The sequence below is a fragment of the Pseudophryne corroboree genome, chromosome 4 (genome assembly GCF_028390025.1).
Source record: "Pseudophryne corroboree isolate aPseCor3 chromosome 4, aPseCor3.hap2, whole genome shotgun sequence".
Taxonomy (NCBI): Eukaryota; Metazoa; Chordata; class Amphibia; order Anura; family Myobatrachidae; genus Pseudophryne; species Pseudophryne corroboree.
The window spans coordinates 695,381,462-695,404,429 of NC_086447.1; the positions used below are offsets into that span (position 1 = coordinate 695,381,462).

At 47.2% G+C, this 22,968-nt stretch overlaps 1 protein-coding gene across 3 annotated transcripts in view; it reads left to right on the forward strand.

Annotated features, from left to right (window-relative positions):
• Positions 1–22,968, forward strand: part of TTC13 (tetratricopeptide repeat domain 13) — a 227,023-nt gene that overhangs the window by 189,388 nt on the left and 14,667 nt on the right. For 2 of the 3 annotated variants that reach the window (XM_063917918.1, XM_063917919.1), the window contains exons 20-22: positions 3,876–3,955; positions 6,951–7,029; positions 14,213–14,292. In XM_063917918.1, coding sequence (XP_063773988.1) covers positions 3,876–3,955; positions 6,951–7,029; positions 14,213–14,292 — 239 coding nt within the window. The remainder of the gene's footprint in view (positions 1–3,875; positions 3,956–6,950; positions 7,030–14,212; positions 14,293–22,968) is intronic. The other variant, XM_063917920.1, reaches the window with a different exon arrangement.

A 22,968-nucleotide genomic window follows, 5' to 3' on the forward strand; every position in this document is an offset into this window, starting at 1 on the left:
AAAATTTATGTTTCCAGGACGCCGGGAGTCAGGAAAATGGACTCGCTGTTTATCCTGTATGCACCCAACAAACTGGGTGCTCCTGCTTCTAAGCAGACTATCGCGCGCTGGATTTGTAGCACTATTCAGCTGGCGCATTCTGCGGTGGGACTACCGCAGCCTAAATCTGTAAAAGCCCATTCCACAAGGAAGGTGGGCTCATCTTGGGCGGCTGCCTGAGGGGTCTCGGCTTTACAACTTTGCCGAGCTGCTACTTGGTCAGGGGCAAAACACGTTTGCAAAATTCTACAAATTTGATACCCTGGCTGAGGAGGACCTGGAGTTCTCTCATTCGGTGTTGCAGAGTCGTCCGCACTCTCCCGCCCGTTTGGGAGCTTTGGTATAATCCCCATGGTCCTTACGGAGTTCCCAGCATCCACTAGGACGTCAGAGAAAATAAGAATTTACTCACCGGTAATTCTATTTCTCGTAGTCCGTAGTGGATGCTGGGCGCCCATCCCAAGTGCGGATTGTCTGCAATACTTGTAAATAGTTATTGTTACACAAATCGGGTTATTATTGCGAGCCATCTGTTCAGAGGCTCCTTTTGTTATCATACTGTTAACCGGGGTTCCTATCACGAGTTATATGTGTGATTGGTGTGGCTGGTATGAGTCTTACCCAGGATTCAAAATCCTTCCTTATTGTGTCAGCTCTTCCGGGCACAGTGTCCTAACTGAGGCTTGGAGGAGGGTCATAGGGGGAGGAGCCAGTGCACACCAGATAGTCCTAAATCTTTTTTTAGATGTGCCCAGTCTCCTGCGGAGCCGTCTATTCCCCATGGTCCTTACGGAGTTCCCAGCATCCACTACGGACTACGAGAAATAGAATTACCGGTGAGTAAATTCTTATTTTTTCCTTTTAAATAATTGCTGCTTTACAATATGGCCTAACTCTCCAGACTCGCCCCTGTGCCTACAGGCTATTACATAAGACCCATCCATACCATAACAGAAGAACCAATGGATGCCTACAGATAGGTCTTTGTATAAACGGTGACTTTACAATATGGTGACTAAGCCTTTATATCAGTGGTTCCCAGTTGCGGTACTCAAGGCACCCCAACGGTCCAGGTTTTAGGAACATCCATACTTAGGCACACGTGACTTAATTAGTACCTCAGTTAGTTTGATTATACCATCTGTACACAAGCAGGGATAATACTAAAACCACTTTTGGGGGGCCATGAAGACCGTGTTTGGGAACCTCTGCTTTATATTCTTAGATCAAGGCTAGTGAGTGCATTCTTTCTCTGTGTGTGTGTGTGTGTGTGTAGTCTGAAATCAGCCCATCCAAAAAACAGGCAGCTGTTTGATGACCTTAAATAATTAACATAGTTGACCTTAACCCTTTATAACTGGTTGGATCCGGGTGACCGATGGTTGGGGGACTACCGGTCACCATGCCAACGCCAGGATCCCGGCTTCTAGATGGCCGGTGGGGGGGGGGGGGGGCAAGGAGTGCAACGAAGTCCCTTGCGGGGTCGCTGCACTTGCAATGCAGTGAGCTCGGTGGCTCGCTGCACTCGCCACAGGTTCTATTCTCCCTCTATGGGTGTCACGGACACACAGGAGTGGGAATAGTCCCTGTTGGTCGGTCTGCCAACCGGCGGACTATTCAGCATTCGAGATCCTGACGTCGGTAATGTCACATAACGCATCCCTTTATGACCCCTTGTCCATTTAGGACATTATTAAAATTATTGCATAGACTGTATTGTGATCACAGTTGCTATTCACATCCTAATGTCCATTTAAATATACGAAAATACTGTGAACATGTTCTGGTAGATGGCAGCACTGGCTGCTGCGAGTTTGAAAGATGGCTACGCTCAGAAAGATCGCCATGATGTGAGTATCTCACGTTACAAGTAAAACAACGTAATTTATAAATCGAATTTCTGCAACATCGTAAAAAGTAATTGGAGTTGCTAGAATATAAAAATATTGAATTAGAACAATCACAAGGTTTTGGTGTACCAGCTACAACTCTAGCAAATCGTTGTCCATTAGGATGGACATTGGGTCTAAATGACCAAACCATATTTTTGGGGGGTTACATAGGGCCTCATTCGTCTACTTTTATCATTGTCATCACTGGGATTGGGACCCATTGCATGTTTCCGGTAGTCTAATATCTGCCAGAAGATTTTCACAGTATTTTCGTACATATTATGGGTATTCAATTGATGTCGGATCCTTTCTGACGGAAGAGATCTGACATTTCAGTATTCAATGAGTGGCCAAATCTGGCCATTCTCGACAATGTCAGTCCAACTTTTCTTAACGTCGGATTGACATTGTCGGAAAACCTGTCTTATTTGGCCTTGAATCCGAAACACGTGGATCCGCGACTAATCCGCTGAGCCAAGTGTTTTCCGACAATTGATCCAAGTGTTTTCCGACGAATTGCCAACCTGTCGGAAAAACGGCAGCTTGATTGAATAGGTCAGAACACTATCCGACCTAAACAAGTCGGAAACTGCAGTCATTCCGACAAGACGGCAGTTCTGACTTTAAATGGACATTGGGATTTGAATGGTAACAGTCATCACAGTATAGTCTACGCCAGAGGTTCCCAGACTCTGTCCTCAAGGCACCCCAACGGTCCTGGTTTTAAATGTATCCATGCCTAGCCACAGGTGACTTAATTAGAAACCTAGTCAATTTGATTTAACCATCTGTGCTGAGCCATGGATATACCTAAAACCTGAACTGTTTGGGTGCCTTGAGAACCGCGTTTGGGAACCTCTGGTCTACGCCTAGCCAAACTGTGGCTTTCCAGCTGTTGTGAAACAGTCCCAGCGTGCCCTGCCACAGTTTTTCTATTAGGGAATGCTAAAACGGTGTCAGGGCATGCTGTAATGTGTAGTTTCGCAACAGCTGGAGAGCAACAGGTTGGCCAGGGCTGGTCTACGCAATATTTTATTTTAATAATGTCCATTTAGTCATAAAGGGAGATTGTGTTTTGTGGCCTAAACTATTAATTTAAAACATATGGTAGAAATAAAACATAGAAAATGCAAAAAAAAAAAAAATATATATATATCTATCTATCTATCAGTATCATGGTACTTATAACAAGTCCTATATTGTATCAGTGTTTATAATGCATCATCTCGTATACTGTATCATCTAGCTACAGTTTAAGCTTAACTTAATAAGCTTAAAATTGTTTGATTTGCTAGCTACCTAGAACTGTATACCTTTCATAAGCTGCTTCCTGATGGAAATGAAGTTACATCGGATTAATCATCATTCTGGATTTAAGTTTTTTATTTTAATTGATTTCCACCTCCAAATCGGATATATCTTGGATTGTGTTTATATAATGAAATATTTAATAATATGGTCTAACAATTACATATTTCTACTGTTCCAATTTGTGTTCTTTGTTTTAATGTTCCTTTGATGACCTATTGACTAAAATCACTGTGCCAGAAATGAAAGCTTGGCAAGCACCTTTTTAGTATGTCTAGGCTATACTGTATATATCTGTCTGCCAATGAATTATTTCAGAAACTGGATCATGTCTGCTCTCTATTTCCAAGGTGACTAGAAAGTATTGTCATATTTTATAGTTCTGCATTCACTTTAAGTTTGTACTTATCTGGTTTCATTGTGTTCTTTAATGTATAAATGACCATTAATGCAGTGCTGAGGCTATTATATTTCAGATAAGAATAAGGCAGATTTATTTACGTCAGATATCGCAGTTATCATAGTGACTATTTGCTGACACCACACCGCGATTCATTATCGTCTGTGAAGCTTTTAACCTTGCCTCTTTTACAGCCACCATTGACGCTCTGAATGTCTCTCCTCTTTCCCCTCTAGGAGCCCGATGTAGTGTGTGAACTGATTCTGTCATTGGTGTATTATTTCTACAATTTAATGCCACTCTCTAGGGGATCAAGGTGAGTGTCTTCCATATTTTTAAAATGTTTGGTAAGCATAAGATACTTAATCCTGACCTACTTCTGCATATTTTAATTAAAAATGACTAATTATTTTCTGTATATAACAGGTTGGAAAATATAAACCCTTGTAGCATGCTCAAAAGTTTGATGCATTAATAGTTAATACAAGTACTCTGACCCTTCCTAGCTAGAAGAATTGGGAAGTAAAGCGCCTTTGCAGGGGAAAATGTACACTTAATCCAACAAAACATTTTCTGCATACCAAATCTGAGTACTTCTCTGCATTAGCATTGGGAAACAGAATAAGATTTATAATAAACAGCTGGACACATCTGGATGAAACATGTATTGTTTATTAAACTCCAAGCTTCTACAGTGCAGGATAATGGAACCAGAAATGGCTTCTGTTTAGTGTATAGTAGGACATGAATTAAGGAATGTCTCATTGAGTTTCAGGAATTCTTAAAGAAGTGAGACACATACCATCCCTTCCCCCAGACTGAAATCTAAAATGTTGTATTTTGCCGTTGAATTTTCTTATGCGCTTTCCTATCATTCCCTTCTAGAATACCCCTCCTTGTCGGCCACCGCCTGTATAAGAACCTCTCTCTCTGGGGCAGATGTACTAAAGCTTTGGAGAGAGAGAAAGTGGAGAGAGATAAAGCACCAGCCAATCATCCTCTGACATTTGTCAAACACATCCTATAACATGACAGGAGTTGATTGGCTGGTACTTTATCACTTTCCATAGCTTAGTACATCTCCTCCTCCTCTGTCTGTTGCTAGGGGATATTGCTGGAAATGTAAACTAAAGAGAAATTAATCAAAATGTTATTCTAAATAATAAAAGGCTAATGTTGCTCCTCACCTCTATGGGGTGAATTCAAGTGTTTTATGCTTTGGTGGCCACCAGATGGCGCCCAGCGAAGCAATTCAAGTGTTGCTTTGTTAGTGCACACTCAGCTCCTGACGATAACATTAATGTTATGTTGTTCTGTCATTTTGACAGGCTGGTAACTAGAGATGATGGGGTTTGGTTCTCAGAGAGCCGAACCCCCCCCCCGAACTTCACCACCCGAGCCCGGATCCGAGTCAGGCTCAGGTTTTCCCGCCTGACTCGGAAACCAGAACGAGGCAAAACGTCATCATCCCACTGTCAGATTCTCGCAGGGTTTGGATTCCATATAAGGAGCCGCGCGTCCCCGCCATTTTCACTCCGGCATTGGAGAGTGTAGAGAGAGGACGTGTCTCCATTCTCTCAGTGTCCGTGTCTTGTGCTGTATTTGTACAGTCACAATGGTTGTGTCCTCTTGCTGCCATAGGTCCATTGCTTCTGTGTTGTGCTGCATCAGTTCAGTGGTGGTGCATTGTGCTATGATATTAAAGATGTTGCCAAAGGATAGTACTCATTCAATTATTATCTGGGCATTATTAAAGTTATCTAATGATATCAGAGTTCTGTAGCTAGACATGAGAAGCCTGGTTCTGCCACAGTGTGTAAGAAATGTTCCTGCCACTTCTAAACATTTGGATCATGTCAAGGTCTCACCTCTTTAATTATCATTTCATAATATGTCCAGGAACGTTTCGAAGTGGGTTCCAGATAAACATCTTGCTACTAGTATGTGACTTTTTTTCCACTGGAGCAAACAGAGCATGAGAGGCTAATTGTTTGTTCTCATTACAGTCTGGAAAAGCTGCATGCAGTACCTATGCTTACTGAGCACAGATATTATACTGGTATCCATATCGACTACAAATTATGTTCTAGCTACCTGGCTTATGGACATAGAGGCCAAGAGACAACAGTGCTTACGCAAGCTGGAAGCCTCATGGCTACTGCTGGCCAATTTGTAGAAACTGACTTGCTTAGCATGCAGTTTTGTAATGGCATTCTGAGGGCTCACTAGCTGCTATGCTGTAAGCACACAGGAGGCGCTATCTGCATCAGTGCAGCATCTTTGATGGCAGTAGTGATGCGAAAATATGCTGTTGCCGAAGGAGGCGTCTTCGGATAAAAAACGGCCACTGCTGGCATTGCAGATCTTAATGCTGCATCCAAAGACACACAGCATTGAATCACCATCGCGACCATCGGTTACAGCATCGGCATTCTGAGTAGCCTAAGCCTAAGGCTACTCAGAATGCCATCGCAGTTTGAAAACGCAGACACTGACCTCATTACTCCCAGGAAACTGGGCAGACATGCCCCCGGTTTCTGAAACTGCCCACTTCCTGCTCCCAGAAGGCAGCAACTGAAACTGTGGTTTCCTTGACATTGGGAATCTGCAAAAATATCATAACTGCATCCAGCACTGAATCAGGCCCACAAGACTGCTGTTCTGAACAGAGGCTTGTATGCTAATCAATATACAATGGGTGGGGTGGAGTGTATACTTGTGGTCTATACTGCTGTTCTGTTGACTGTAGTATCATGTGCAGTGTGCTGGAGCCTCAACATTTTCCCACTAGTGTTTGCTGTCGGTATGCTTTGTGCACCATACATATGCCTAATCTTTAGCCCTGGCTCCTAAATTTTGGATTCATTCTTCCAAGCCTACCTTACTGTAAGATCTCGCATTATAGTTCTCCCTGCACCACTGTATGTTACACACTTTAATTTCCATATGAAACTTCTTTTTTTCACATATTACAGAAGACGTCATGTTTTTACTGGCTCATTGTACTGGCTAGATTGCAAGCTTCAGTGCTAATTTCAGTTTGTTTCTGCTTGGTATTAATGCATCACATCACTGTTTTCGCCAGGTCTGCTAAATGTCTTAACCAATACAATCTTCGTTTGCATTTATTTCAAGATAAAACTAATTTATACAAATGTTACCTAATTTCAGTATAGAGATTATGGTTTATCTAAAGCAATGCTTAAACATAATCTGAAATGCTAAAGATGGAATCTGAATGGAAGACTAGTTATTTGTATAGATGCTTGTCCTTCATTTAGCTTGTCTATGTTCTTGTGGTTTGTCCTTAGTGTGGTCGCTTATTCTGTAATTATGGGAACACTGATGGCCAGCGGCAAAGAGATCTCAGGGAAAATTCCTAAAGGAAAGGTATGTCCGGATTTTTTTTTTCCTGCTATTTAAGCAATTTTATTTTTAGATTTCATTCTCGAGCGGTTACTTGCATCTTTATAGTTACTGGTGGAAAGAGAATTTCTCTGACGTCCTAGTGGATGCTGGGAACTCCGTAAGGACCATGGGGAATAGACGGGCTCCGCAGGAGACTGGGCACTCTAAAAGAAAGATTAGGTACTATCTGGTGTGCACTGGCTCCTCCCTCTATGCCCCTCCTCCAGACCTCAGTTAGAATCTGTGCCCGGCCAGAGCTGAATGCACCTAGTGGGCTCTCCTGAGCTTGCTAGAAAAGAAAGTATTTGTTAGGTTTTTTATTTTCAGTGAGATCTGCTGGCAACAGACTCACTGCTACGTGGGACTGAGGGGAGAGAAGCAAACCTACCTGCTTGCAGCTAGCTTGTGCTTCTTAGGCTACTGGACACCATTAGCTCCAGAGGGTTCGAACACAGGGCCTGACCTCGATCGTCCGTTCCCGGAGCCGCGCCGCCGTCCCCCTTGCAGAGCCAGAAGACAGAAGAAACGACGAAAACGGCGGCTGAAGACTCCTGTCTTCATTAAGGTAGCGCACAGCACTGCAGCTGTGCGCCATTGCTCCCACAGCACACCACACACTCCGGTCACTGTTGGGTGCAGGGCGCTGGGGGGGGGGCGCCCTGGGCAGCAATTATAATACCTTTTGGCACAAATTATACACATAATACAGTCTGTCACTGTATATGTGTGCAAACCCCCACCATTAAGTCTCACAAAACGCGGGACAGAAGCCCGCCGCTGAGGGGGCGGGGCCTTCTTCCTCAGCACACCAGCGCCATTTTCCCTTCACAGTTCCGCTGGAAGCAGCTCCCCAGGCTCTCCCCTGCAGTATCTGGATACAAGAAGAGTAAAAAAGAGAGGGGGGGGGCACTTAAATTTAGGCGCAAATAAGATAAGTAAGCAGCTATTGGGAACAATCACTTATTATAGTGTACATCCCTGTGTTATATAGCGCTGTGGTGTGTGCTGGCATACTCTCTGTCTCCCCAAAGGACTTTGTGGGGTCCTGTCCTCAGTCAGAGCATTCCCTGTGTGTGTGCGGTGTGTCGGTACGGCTGTGTCGACATGTTTGATGAGGAGGGTTACGTGGAGGCGGAGCAGGGGCAGATTAGTGTGGTGTCGCTCCCGACGGGGCCGACACCTGATTGGATGGATATGTGGAAGGTCTTAACCGACAGTGTCAACTCCTTACATAAAAGGTTCGATGACGCAGCAGCCTTGGGACAGCCGGGGTCTCAGCCCGCGCCTGCCCAGGCGACTCAGAGGCCGTCAGGGGCTCATAAACGCCCTCTGGCTCAGATGGTAGACACAGATGTCGACACGGAGTCTGACTCCAGTGTAGATGAGGATGAGACAAATGTACAGTCTACAAAAGCCATCCGATGCATGATTACTGCAATGAAAGATGTATTGCACATTTCTGATATTAACCCAGTTACCACCAAGAGGGGTATTATGTTTGGGGAGAAAAAGCAGCCAGTGACTTTTCCCCCATCTGATGAATTAAATGAGTTGTGTGAAGAAGCGTGGAGTTCCCCTGATAAGAAACTAGTAATTCCTAAGAGGTTACTGATGGCGTACCCTTTCCCGCCAACGGATAGGTTACGTTGGGAAACATCCCCTAGGGTGGACAAGGCGCTAACACGCTTATCTAAAAGGGTGGCACTGCCGTCTCAGGATACGGCCGCCCTAAAGGATCCTGCGGATAGAAAGCAGGAAGCTATCCTGAAGTCTGTGTATACACACTCTGGTACTCTACTTAGACCTGCTATTGCTTCAGCCTGGATGTGTAGTGCTGCAGCAGCATGGACTGATACCCTGTCAGACAACATTGATTCCTTCGACAGGGATACTATTTTGCTAACCATCAAACATATAAAAGACGTCGTCTTATATATGCGGGATGCACAGAGGGACATTTGCCTGCTGGCATCTAGAATTAATGCAATGTCCATTTCTGCCAGGAGAGTATTATGGACTCGGCAGTGGACAGGTGATGCTGATTCTAAAAAACACATGGAGGTTTTGCCTTTATAAGGGTGAGGAATTGTTTGGGGACGGTCTCTCGGACCTCGTATCCACAGCAACTGCTGGGAAGTCGACTTTTTTACCTCAGGTTCCCTCACAGCCTAAGAAAGCACCGTATTATCAAATGCAGTCCTTTCGGCCTCAGAAAGGCAAGCGGGTCAGAGGAGCATCCTTTCTGGCCAGAGGCAAGGGTAGAGGAAAGAAACTGCACCAGGCAGCCAGTTCCCAGGAACAAAAATCCTCCCCTGCTTCCACTAAGTCCACCGCATGACGTTGGGGCTCCACAGGCGGAGCCAGGTGCGGTGGGGGCGCGTCTCTGAAACTTCAGCAACCAGTGGGTTCGCTCACAAGTGGATCTCTGGGCTGTACAAATTGTATCTCAGGGATACAAACTGGAGTTTGAGGCGACTCCCCCTCGCCGTTACCTCAAATCAGCCTTGCCAGCTGCTCCCAGGGAAAGGGAGGTAGTACTGGCGGCAATTCACAAGCTGTACCTCCAGCAGGTGATAATCAGGGTCCCCCTCCTTCAACAGGGCAGGGGTTACTATTCCACAATGTTTGTGGTACCGAAACCGGACGGTTCGGTGAGACCCATCCTGAATTTAAAATCCTTGAACACTTATATAAAGAAGTTCAAGTTCAAAATGGAATCGCTCAGAGCGGTCATTGCAAGCCTGGAAGAGGGGGATTTTATGCTGTCGCTGGACATAAAAGATGCTTACTTGCATGTCCCCATTTACCCACCTCACCAGGAATACCTCAGGTTTGTGGTACAAGACTGTCATTACCAATTCCAGACGTTGCCATTTGGTCTCTCCACGGCACCGAGAATATTTACCAAGGTAATGGCCGAAATGATGATACTCCTTCGGAAGAAGGGAGTTATAATTATCCAGTACTTGGACGATCTCCTCATAAGGGCGAGGTCCAGAGAGCAGTTGTTGGTCAGCGTAGCACTCTCTGAGGAAGTGTTGCAACAGCACGGCTGGATTCTGAATATCCCAAAGTCGCAGCTGATTCCTGCGACGCGTCTGCTTTTCCTGGGCATGATTCTGGACACAGAACAGAAGAAGGTGTTTCTCCCAGTGGAGAAGGCCCAGGAATTGTCATCTCTGGTCAGGGACCTCCTGAAACCAACACAGGTATCGGTGCATCACTGCACGCGAGTCCTGGGAAAGATGGTGGCTTCTTACGAAGCAATTCCCTTCGGCAGGTTCCATGCAAGGATCTTTCAGTGGGATCTGTTGGACAAATGGTCCGGATCGCATCTTCAGATGCATCGGTTGATCACCCTGTCCCCAAGGGCCAGGGTGTCTCTGCTGTGGTGGCTGCCGAGTGCTCATCTTCTCGAGGGCCGCAGGTTCGGCATACAGGACTGGGTCCTGGTGGCAGTCACTCAGGGAAGAAACTTCCAAGGACAGTGGTCAAGTCTGGAGACTTCACTACACATAAATATACTGGAACTAAGGGCCATTTACAACGCCCTGAGTCAAGCAGAGCCCCTGCTTCAAAACCAACCTGTACTGATTCAGTCAGACAACATCACGGCGGTCGCCCATGTAAACCGCCAGGGCGGCACGAGAAGCAGGATGGCAACGGCAGAAGCCACAAGGATTCTTCGATGGGCGGAGAATCACGTGCTAGCACTGTCAGCAGTGTTCATTCCGGGAGTGGACAACTGGGAAGCAGACTTCCTCAGCAGGCACGACCTCCACCCGGGAGAGTGGGGACTTCATCAAGAAGTCTTCACACTGATTGTAAATCGCTGGGAACTGCCACTGGTGGACATGATGGCGTCCCGCCTCAACAAAAAGCTAAAAAAATATTACGCCAGGTCAAGGGACCATCAGGCAATAGCTGTGGACGCACTAGTGACACCTTGGGTGTACCAGTCGGTTTATGTGTTCCCTCCTCTTCCTCTCATACCCAAGGTACTGAGGATAGTAAGAAAGAGAGGAGTAAGAACTATACTCATCGTTCCGGATTGGCCAAGAAGACCTTGGTACCCAGAACTACAAGAAATGATCTCAGAGGACCCATGGCCTCTGCCTCTCAGACAGGACCTGTTACAACAGGGGCCCTGTCTGTTCCAAGACTTACCGCGGCTGCGTTTGACGGCATGGCGGTTGAACGCCGGATCCTAGCGGAAAAGGGCATTCCAGATGAAGTTATTCCTACGCTGATAAAGGCTAGGAAAGACGTGACCGCAAAACATTATCACCGAATATGGCGAAAATATGTTGCTTGGTGTGAGGCCATGAAGGCCCCTACAGAGGAATTCCAGCTGGGTCGATTCCTGCACTTCCTACAGTCAGGAGTGTCTATGGGCCTAAAATTAGGATCCATAAAGGTCCAGATTTCGGCCCTATCTATTTTGTTTCAAAAAGAACTGGCTTCACTGCCTGAAGTTCAGACGTTTGTTAAGGGAGTGCTGCATATTCAGCCCCCTTTTGTGCCTCCAGTGGCACCTTGGGATCTTAACGTTGTGTTGGATTTCCTGAAATCACACTGGTTTGAGCCACTTAAGACCGTAGAGCTAAAGTATCTCACGTGGAAGGTGGTCATGTTGTTGGCCTTAGCTTCGGCTAGGCGTGTGTCAGAATTGGCGGCTTTGTCATGTAAAAGCCCATATCTGATCTTCCATATGGACAGGGCAGAATTGAGGACTCGTCCCCAATTTCTCCCAAAGGTGGTATCAGCGTTTCATTTGAACCAACCTATTGTGGTGCCTGCGGCTACTCGGGACTTGGAGGCTTCCAAGTTGCTGGACGTAGTCCGGGCCTTGAAAATTTATGTTACCAGGACGGCTGGAGTTAGAAAACTGACTCGCTATTTATCCTGTATGCACCCAACAAGCTGGGTGCTCCTGCTTCAAAGCAAACTATTGCTCGCTGGATCTGTAGCACGATTCAGCAGGCTCATTCTGCGGCTGGATTGCCGCATCCTAAATTGGTGAAGGCCCATTCCACAAGGAAGGTGGGCTCTTCTTGGGCGGCTGCCCGAGGGATCCCGGCATTACAGCTTGGCCGAGCTGCTACTTGGTCGGGTTCAAACACATTTGCAAAATTCTACAAGTTTGATACCCTGGCTGAGGAGGACCTTGAGTTTGCCCATTCGGTGCTGCAGAGTCCTCCGCACTCTCCCGCCCGTTTGGGAGCTTTGGTATAATCCCCATTGTCCTTCCGGAGTTCCCAGCATCCACTAGGACGTCAGAGAAAATAAGAATTTACTCACCGGTAATTCTATTTCTCGTAGTCCGTAGTGGATGCTGGGCGCCCGTCCCAAGTGCGGAGACTCTGCAATACATGTATATAGTTATTGCTTCGCTAAAGGGTTATTGTTATGAGCCATCCGTAAACGGAGGCTCAGTTGTTGTTCATACTGTTAACTGGGTATGGTTATCACAAGTTGTACAGTGTGATTGGTGTGGCTGGTATGAGTCTTACCCTGGATTCCAAATCCTTTCCTTGTTGTGTCAGCTCTTCCGGGCACAGTTTCCCTAACTGAGGTCTGGAGGAGGGGCATAGAGGGAGGAGCCAGTGCACACCAGATAGTACCTAATCTTTCTTTTAGAGTGCCCAGTCTCCTGCGGAGCCCGTATATTCCCCATGGTCCTTACGGAGTTCCCAGCATCCACTACGGACTACGAGAAATAGAATTACCGGTGAGTAAATTCTTATTTTTTCCACTAAGCATTTTTTGCAAGATTATACCATTATAAGTGGGGAGGGAAGCTGCCGCTGGGTCCCGGCTCTTGCACACTGGAGCTGACAGGCGCCGGGACTGGTGCATGCGCAAATGCAGCGGCAGGATGGCGTATGCGCAAAATAGCTTCTATGGACTGCATCGACTTCAGCCCATAGAAGCCGACTAGTGTTGACGATACAGCAGGGACTGGCTTTCAACAGGAAGCACTCTCTCTGCTAATCATCTCGCAGTCCGAGAGGGAGAAAACAACTCCCCCTGGGGCTGCATGTAGTGTCTGTGACTGACCGGTAGAACTTCCAGTAGGAAGTCACTACCAGTCACATTGATGCCAGTGCTGTCACGGACTGCAACTGGCTCACTGGGGGGGCTTTCATCCCATAGGTGTATTCCGCCACTGATTGTAACGATGTTCAAATACCCACCCTCATCCAATATGATTGAGTCCTACAGTATTTAAGCACAACTAATTGAAGAATTCTGAGTGTTTGACTTGCAGATATCCTAAAAAATTGCAGGACTTTGGGGGTCATTCCGAGTTGATCATTCGCTGTCGATTATCGTAGCGCAGCGATCAGGTACAAAAACCGGCAAAACTGCGTATGCACCGCAATGCGCAGGCGCGTCGTATGGGTACAAAGAGGATTGGTGCTGGGCGAAGGATTTAGCGAAGATTCCATTCGCACAGCCGACCGCAAGGTGAATGACAGAAAGAGGGCGTTTATGGGTGGCAACTGACCATTTTCTGGGAGTATTTGGGAAAACACAGGCGTTTGCAAGGCGGGTGTCTGACGTCAGTTATGGCACCAAAAAGACTGAAGTGATCGCAAGGGCTGAGTAAGTCCAGAACTACTCTGAAACTGCACAAAATGTTTTTGCTGCGCTCGACTGCACGGGCGTTCGCACACTTGCAAAGCGAAAATACACTCCCCCTTGGGCGGCGACTATGCGTATGCACGGGCTGTTAAAAGTAGCTAGCAAGCGATATACTCTGAATGACTCCCTTTGTCAGATGCGTTACTCAGTGTAGCAGTTGTCATCCTGCTCATACATCCTCTTCTTTCCTGCACGGAGACAGACAGAGGGCAGGCACTCCAATCTCCTCTTTAATTTCTTCACTGTTGCTCTAGGATTCAACCAAAGATGGGACCTCTGTTGATGTTTGGTAACAGCTCGCTGTTTTGAGGAAGGGGCTCGTCAGAAAATCTATTTGTGGAAATTTTACTGATCTTCTAAAAATAACTTTTATACTCCGATTGTTTACCATGATCAACCGCAACACTAGTTTTCAAAAATAGCTTTCTCTGTGTCATCACTTCAAATTGTATGTGTACTTGTATGTGCACTCCATTGACTGCATACTTAATGTATTTTTATTTATATTTTGTTTTAGCTGGTTGATTTTGAAGCTATGACAGCACTAGGATCAGAAACATTTAGCAAAACTGCTAAAGGCTGGATGAATCTAAAATCGTACGTGAAAATCTTTAATAATTTGTTCCTAAAAGAAGGGAGGCCTTTGCTTCGTTTTTTGCAAAACATGGAACTTGTAATACATATCGAACACAAAAAGTACACCTAAGTTAAACTTAATGAAAATATAGAAACCTACAAACAGAGAAATAATAACTTTGAAGAGTTATATTATAGTGGGAAGGGCTGGGCCAGGAGGACGGGCGAAGCAGGTGATGAGCATATCTTGGGGTAAGAATGTTAGCTTGGGGGTGGGGGGAAGCGTAAAGAAGGTATGACCGGCTTTTCCAGGGGGTCCATGCTGCGGTAAAGAGATCAAGGCCGGAATTAAATCACCTGCAGTAAATTACCGTTGTTGAAAAAGGGAGGTAGCCCGTGGCTATTCAGTTGCACTCCCTTTTTCACCTGATAGCCTTGTTAAACACCTGTAAAAGTAGCGTGTTAACTGGCTTTAACACGGGTTAGCGGGTGTTAACACACACAGAATACGTGATATTTTCCCGGATTTAAGTGCTAACAGGGTTGTGACACCCGTTAACCTGCTAGTTATTGGGAATTTATTTTCAACCCACTAAGGCAGATAAAAAGAAATCCCTGATATTTCCTGGTGGCAGGGCTAACTGGATATCCCCGGGCGATCAATTAGCCCTCGATAATCTACTGCAGCTAATTGAATTCCGGCCCAAGTCTGTTGTGTGGGTTATCTTTTCCACGCATGTGATGTGCCAAACCTTGAGACAAATGGTGGTTCTGTCTATTTCCAGAAAGATGCAATCACAGGTTTTGAGGTGACTAGCACAGAGAAAAACCCAAGAGTCTTTAGGGATCCATCGGCAAGTTAGTGAGTCTGTGTCTTTTGCCCCAAAACTGAGAACTCTTAGGGCAGGCCCACCAAATATGTAGGAAGTATTCTCTAGCTCATTTTCTCCAACAAGTAGGACTGGACTTCTTATATTTATTTTAAAAAAAATAATCTTTCTCTGACGTCCTAGTGGATGCTGGGAACTCCGTAAGGACCATGGGGAATAGCAGCTCCGCAGGACACTGGGCACAACTAAAGAAAGCTTTAGGACTACCTGGTGTGCACTGGCTCCTCCCACTATGACCCTCCTCCAGACCTCGGTTAGCATCTTGTGCCCGGCTGAGCTGGATGCACACTAGGGGCTCTCCTGAGCTCCTAGAAAGAAAGTATATTTTAGGTTTTTTATTTTACAGTGAGATCTGCTGGCAACAGACTCACTGCAGCGAGGGACTAAGGGGAGAAGAAGCGAACCTACCTGACTGGAGATAGTTTGGGCTTCTTTGGCTACTGGACATGATTAGCTCCAGAGGGATCGAACACAGGACCCGACCTCGATCGTTCGGTCCCGGAGCCGCGCCGCCGTCCCCCTTACAGAGCCAGAAGCAAGAAGTGGTCCGGAAAATCGGCGGCAGAAGACCTCGGTCTTTAACAAGGTAGTGCACAGCACTGCAGCTGTGCGCCATTGCTCCTCATGCACACCTCACACTCCGGTCACTGATGGGTGCAGGGCGCTGGGGGGGGGGCGCCCTAAGCAGCAATATAAACACCTTGGCTGGCAAATCATCACAATATATAGTCCCAGGGCTATATATGTGATAAATTACCCCTGCCAGAATTCCTAAAAAAAAGCGGGAGAAAAGTCAGCCAAAAAAGGGGCGGGGCTAACTCCCTCAGCACACTGGCGCCATTTTTTCTTCACAGTGCAGCTGGAAGACAGCTCCCCAGGCTCTCCCCTGTAGTTTTCAGGCTCAAAGGGTTAAAAAGAGAGGGGGGGCACCAAATTTAGGCGCAATATTGTGTATACAAGCAGCTATTGGGGGAAAAATCACTCAGTTATAGTGTTAATCCCTGCATTATATAGCGCTCTGGTGTGTGCTGGCATACTCTCTCTCTCTGTCTCCCCAAAGGACTTTGTGGGATCCTGTCCTCAGTCAGAGCATTCCCTGTGTGTGTGCGGTGTGTTGGTACGGCTGTGTCGACATGTTTGAGGATACGTGGAGGCGGAGCAGATGCCGATAAATGTGATGTCGCCCCTGTGGGGCCGACACCAGAGTGGATGGATAAGTGGAAGGTATTAACCGACAGTGTCAACTCCTTATGTAAAGGGCTGGATGACGTAACAGCTATGGGACAGCCGGCTTCTCAGCCCGCGCCTGCCCAGGCATCTCAAAGGCCATCAGGGGCTCAAAAACGTCCGCTACCTCAGATGGCAGATACAGATGTCGACACGGAGTCTGACTCCAGTGTCGACGAGGTTGAGACATATACACAATCCACTAGGAACATCCGTTGCACTCGGCAATGAAAAATGTGTTACACATTTCTGACATTAACCCAAATACCACAAAAAAAAAGGGGTTTTATGTTTGGGGAGAAAAAGCAGCCCGTGTTTTGTTCCCCCATCAGATGAGTGAATGAAGCGTGGGTTCCCCCGATAAGAAACTGGTAATTTCTAAAAAGTTTCTGATGGCATACCCTTTCCCGCCAGAGGATAGGTCACGTTGGGAGATATCCCCTAGGGTGGATAAGGCGCTCACACGTTTGTCAAAAAAGGTGGCACTGCCGTCTTAGGATACGGCCACTTTGAAGGAGCCTGCTGTTAAAAAGCAGAAGGCTATCCTGAAGTCTGTATATACACACTCAGGTACTATACTGAGACCTGCAATTGCCTCAGCATGGATAGTGCTGCTGCAGCGTGGTCTGATACCCTGTCAGATAATATTGATACCCTATACAGGGATACTATTTTGCTAACCATAGAGCATATTAAAGACGTTGTCTTATATATGAGGGATGCACAGAGGGATATTTGCCGGCTGGCATCCAAAAGTTAATGCAATGTCCATTCTGCCAGGAGGGTATTAGGGACCCGGCAGTGGACAGGTGATGCTGACTTTAAAAGGCACATGGAGATTCTGCCTTATGAGGGTGAGGAATTGTTTGGGGATGGTCTCTGGGACCTCGTATCCACAGCAACAGCTGGGAAGAAATTTTTTTACCTCAGGTTCCTCACAGCCTAAGAAAGCACCGTATTATCAGGTACAGTCCTTTCGGCTTCAGAAAAGCGAGCGGGTCAAAGGCGCTTCCTTTCTGCACAGAGACAAGGGAAGAGGGAAAAAGCTGCACCAGACAGCCAGTTCCCAGGATCAAAAATCTTCCCCCGCTTCATCTGAGTCCACCGCATGACGCTGGGGCTCCACAGGTGGAGCCAGGTGCAGTGGGGGCTCGTCTCGGGAACTTCAGCGACCAGTGGGCTCGCTCACAAGTGGATCCCTGGGTTCTGCAAGTAGTATCACAGGGATACAAGCTGGAGTTCGAGGCGACTCCCCCTCGCCGTTACCTCAAATCAGCCTTGCCTGCTGCCCTCGAGGAGAGGTAGTACTGGCGGCAATTCACAAGCTGTACTTCCAGCAGGTGATAATCAAGGTACCCCTCCTTCAACAAGGCCGGGGTTACTATTCCACAATGTTTGTGGTACCGAAACCAGGCGGTTCGGTGAGACCCATTCTAAAATTGAAATCCTTGAACACTTATATACGAAGGTTCAAGTTCAAAATGGAATCGCTCAGGGCGGTTATTACAAGCCTGGACGAAGGGGATTACATGGTATCACTGGACATCAAGTATGCTTACCTGCATGTCCCCATTTACCCTCCTCACCAGGAGTACCTCAAAATTGTGGTACAGGACTGTCATTACCAATTCCAGACGTTGCCGTTGGTCTGTCTACGGCACCGAGGGTATTTACCAAGGTAATGGCCGAAATGATGATACTCCTTCGAAAAAAGGGAGTTTTAATTATCCCGTACTTGGACGATCTCCTTATAAAGGCGAGGTCCAGGGAGCAGTTGTTCGTCGGAGTAGCACTATCTCGGGAAGTGCTACAACAGCACGGCTGGATTCTGAATAGTCCAAAGTCGCAGCTGGTTCCTACGACGCGTCTACTGTTCCTGGGTATGGTTCTGGACACAGAACAAGAAAAAAGGGTTTCTCCCGGAGGAGAAGGCCAAGGAGTTGTCATCTCTAGTCGGAGACCTCCTAATACAAATACAGGTGTCGGTGCATCAATGCACGCGAGTCCTGGGAAAGATGGTAGCTTCTTACGAAGAAATTCCATTCGGCAGGTTCCAGGCAAGGATCTTCCAGTGGGATCTGTTGGACAAGAGGTCCGGGTCGCATCTTCAGATGCATCGGCTGATAACCCTGTCTCCAAGGGCCTGGGTGTCGCTGTTGTGGTGGCTGCAGAGTGCTCATCTTCTAGAGGGCCGCAGATTCGGCATACAGGACTGGGTCCTGGTGACCACGGATGCCAGCCTTCGAGGCTGGGGGGCAGTCACACAGGGAAGAAACTTCCAAGGACTATGGTCAAGTCAGGAGACTTCCCTACACATAAATATTCTGGGACTAAGGGCCATTCACAATGCCCTAAGTCAGGCTAGACCCCTGCTTCAACACCAGCCGGTGCTGATCCAGTCAGACAACATCACGGCGGTCGCCCATGTAAACCAGCAGGGCGGCACAAGAAGCAGGATGGTGATGGCAGAAGCCACAAGGATTTTCCGATGGGCGAAAAATCATGTGTTAGCAGTGTTCATTCCCGGAGTGGACGACTGGGAAGCAGACTTTCTCAGCAGGCACGACCTCCACCCGGGAGAGTGGGGACTTCATCCTGAAGTCTTCAAAATGATTGTACACCGTTGAGAAAGGCCACAGGTGACGTGATGGCGTCACGCCTCAACAAAAAGCTAAAAAGATATTGCGCCAGGTCAAGGGACCCTCAGGCGATAGCTGTGGACACTCTGGTAACACCGTGGGTGTACCAGTCGGTGTATGTGTTCCTTCCTTTGCCTCTCATACCCAAGGTATTGAGAATACTAAGAAGGAGAAGAGTAAGAACTATACTCGTGGTTCCGGATTGGCCAAGAAGAGCCTGGTACCCAGAACTTCAAGAAATGATCTCAGAGGACCCATGGCCTCTGCCGCTCAGACAGGACCTGCTGCAGCAGGGGGCCTGCCTGTTCCAAGACTTACCACGGCTGTATTTGACGGCATGGCGGTTGAACACCGGATCCTAAAGGAAAAAGGCATTCCGGAGGAAGTCATTCCTACGCTGATTAAGGCTAGGAAAGATGTGATCGCAAAATATTATCACCGCATATGGCAAAAATATGTTGCTTGGTGTGAGGCCAGGAAGGCCCCAACGGAGGAATTTCAACTGGGTCGATTTCTGCACTTCCTACAGTCAGGAGTGACTACGGGCCTAAAATTGGGTTACGTTAAGGTCCAGATTTCGGCTCTGTACATTTTCTTCCAAAAAGAACTGGCTTCACTGCCTGAAGTTCAGACTTTTGTTAAGGGAGTGCTGCATATTCAGCCCCCGTTTGTGCCTCTAGTGGCACCGTGGGATCTCAACGTGGTGTTGGATTTCCTGAAGTCGCATTGGGTTGAGCCACTTAAATCCGTAGAGCTAAAATACCTCACGTGGAAAGTGGTCATGCGGTTGGCCTTGGCGTCGGCCAGGCGTGTATCAGAATTGGCGGTTTTGTCATGCAAAAGCCCTTATCTGATTTGCATATGGATAGGGCGGAATTGATGACTCATTCCCAATTCCTTCCTAAGGTGGTATCAGCTTTTCATGTGAACCAACCTATTGTGGTGCCTGCGGCTACGTGGGACTTGGAGGACTCCAAGTTACTGGACGTAGTCAGGGCCCTGAAAATAGATGTTTCCAGGACGGCTGGAGTCAGGAAAACTGACTCGCTATTTATCCTGTATGCACCCAACAAGCTGGGTGCTCCTGCTTCTAAGCAGACTATTGCTCGCTGGATCTGTAGCACGATTCAACTTGCACATTCTGCGGCTGGACTGCCGCACCCTAAATCTGTAAAAGCCCATTCCACGAGGAAAGTGGGCTCTTCTTGGGCGGCTGCCCGAGGGGTCTCGGCTTTACAACTTTGCCGAGCTGTTACTTGGTCGGGTTCAAACAATTTTGAATAAGTCTGCAAGTTTGATACCCTGGCTGAGGAGGACCTTGAGTTTGCTCATTCGGTGCTGCAGAGTCATCCGCACTCTCCCGCCCGTTTGGGAGCTTTGGTATAATCCCCATGGTCCTTACGGAGTTCCCAGCATCCAGTAGGACGTCAGAGAAAATAAGATTTTACTCACCGGTAAATCTATTTCTCGTAGTCCGTAGTGGATGCTGGGCGCCCATCCCAAGTGCGGATTGTCTGCAATACTTGTATATAGTTATTGCCTAACTAAAGGGTTATTGTTGAGCCATCTGTTGAGAGGCTCAGTTATATTTCATACTGTTAACTGGGTATAGTATCACGAGTTATACGGTGTGATTGGTGTGGCTGGTATGAGTCTTACCCGGGATTCAAAATCCTTCCTTATTGTGTCAGCTCTTCCGGGCACAGTATCCTAACTGAGGTCTGGAGGAGGGTCATAGTGGGAGGAGCCAGTGCACACCAGGTAGTCCTAAAGCTTTCTTTAGTTGTGCCCAGTCTCCTGCGGAGCCGCTATTCCCCATGGTCCTTACGGAGTTCCCAGCATCCACTACGGACTACGAGAAATAGATTTACCGGTGAGTAAAATCTTATTTTAACAATATAATTGCTTTAACAATAATGCTATAATTAAAACCTCTGTGGATCTTGGAAGAACAATTTCATAAGGCTAAGTGATTTCTTTGAGCCCCCGTGTTTGCATGCTGTATATTTGGCCCATGTCCTTGTACTTCTAATTGACGGATCAAATTGCAGAGATCTAAACATGGTTTTATAGTGCAGAAAAATAGAATTATCTGTTTGTATGTAATCAGACATTGACATTTTTATCCTAGGCATTGTGTACTCTATACAACATAGCTTGATTTTACTGAGAGAGCATACAAGTACTGGAACAAAATAATATATACATCTCCTATTAAGGAAGGTTAGCATTCTTGGCCAAAGTGTTGTCCTTATAGATCACTACCTGTGCTGTTTTTTTCCCTGCAGCTATTAATATTCGATAAAGCTGTTTCTACAGGATCAGTACGTAATCCCGCTGGACGGGATCCCGGCGGTCGAAATCCCGACGCCGGAATCCCGACCGCACAATCCCGACAGGGGTGGTGAGCGGAACGCAGCCCCTTGCGGGCTCTCTTCGCTCGCCACGCTGCGGGCACGGTTATATTCTATTATATTCTCCCTCTATGGGTGTCGTGGACACCCACGGAGGGAGAATATGTTGGGATTGTGGCGGTCGGGATTCCGGCGTCGGTATTTCGACCGCCGGGATCCCGTCCAGCGGGATGTTGACCGCCTCCCGTTTCTACAAGACTATGCTTTGTGTCTTGTTTGGTAGTATTTGCAATACGGGGGGCATAGTAGAATGTAATTTGACCCTGTTAGTGTCTCCCTGGATTAGTTGGGGTAAAGAAATGTGCAAGCTGAAAATGGGGAAAAAAGTGTAAATGAAAGAAAAACACATCCTGTTTTCCTTCTGGCCCTGCAGAACACACATGCTTTGCTGTCTTTAAACTCAGGACTAAGGGGCTTATTCAGAGATAAAAGCAGAATATTGCATACGCAGCCAGATCTGTGTTCATCTCTGCACATGCTGGGGCCGCCCAACACAAGACAAAGCCGCCCAGTATGTGTAAAGCCGCCCCTCAGATGCATCCGCAATTAGATTGCGGATGCATCAGATCTAAGGTTGACCCGATGCATCCGCAATTAGATTGCGGATGCATCAGATCTAAGGTTGACCCCTGGCAGTGCAGCCATAGCCTGGCTGCGCAATCAGCGGCCATCATTTATTTCGGAGCAGCTGCGTGTGACATCACGCAGTCACCCCCCAAAAACGGTCCCAGCCCGCCCCCGTTCGCCCTGCACCTCCAAAGCCGTGTTGTCACCCCACAAACGCCCACCACTGTCAATCACATTCCAGCTGCATTCTTCATGGATGTGGCCGCAATGTGTACCGCCACACAGCCGCGTTGCGGCTGCTGCGCATGCGCAGTTCACCGGCAAACTGCACTGCGTGCCGTAACAGCGGCAGGGTCTGAATGACACCCTAAGTAATTAGATTCTGAGGTAAACTGTGTTAATGTAATGGGAACCTGGTATCTGGGAAAAATTACATTTCTTTTATAGCCTTATTTTCGCATTAAGTATTCCACTATATATAGAAAAAATAAAGTATTTGATTTAGGGGGTCATTCCGTCCTAATCGCACGCTGTCGTTTTTCGCAGCGTAGTGATCAGGTCACTACTGCGCATGCGTATGCACAGCAATGCGCAGGCACGTCGTACGGGTACAAAGCGGATCGTTGCTGGGCGATGGATTTAACGAAGAATCCATTCGCACAGCCGATCACAAGAAGATTGACAGGAAGAAGCCGTTTATAGGTGTCAACTGACCTTTTTCAGGGAGTGGTTAGAAAAAAACGCAGGCGTGTCCAAGCGTTTGCAGGGCGGGTGTCTGACTGCAATTTCCGGGACCGGACAGGCTGAAGTGTTCGCAGCGGCTGAGTAAGTTCAGACCTACTCAGAAACTTCACAAACTGTTTTTGTACCGCTCGGCTGCACATGTGTTCGCACACTTGCAAAGCTAAAATACACTCCCCTCTGGGCGGCGACTATGCGTTTGCGCAGCTGCAAAAAGTA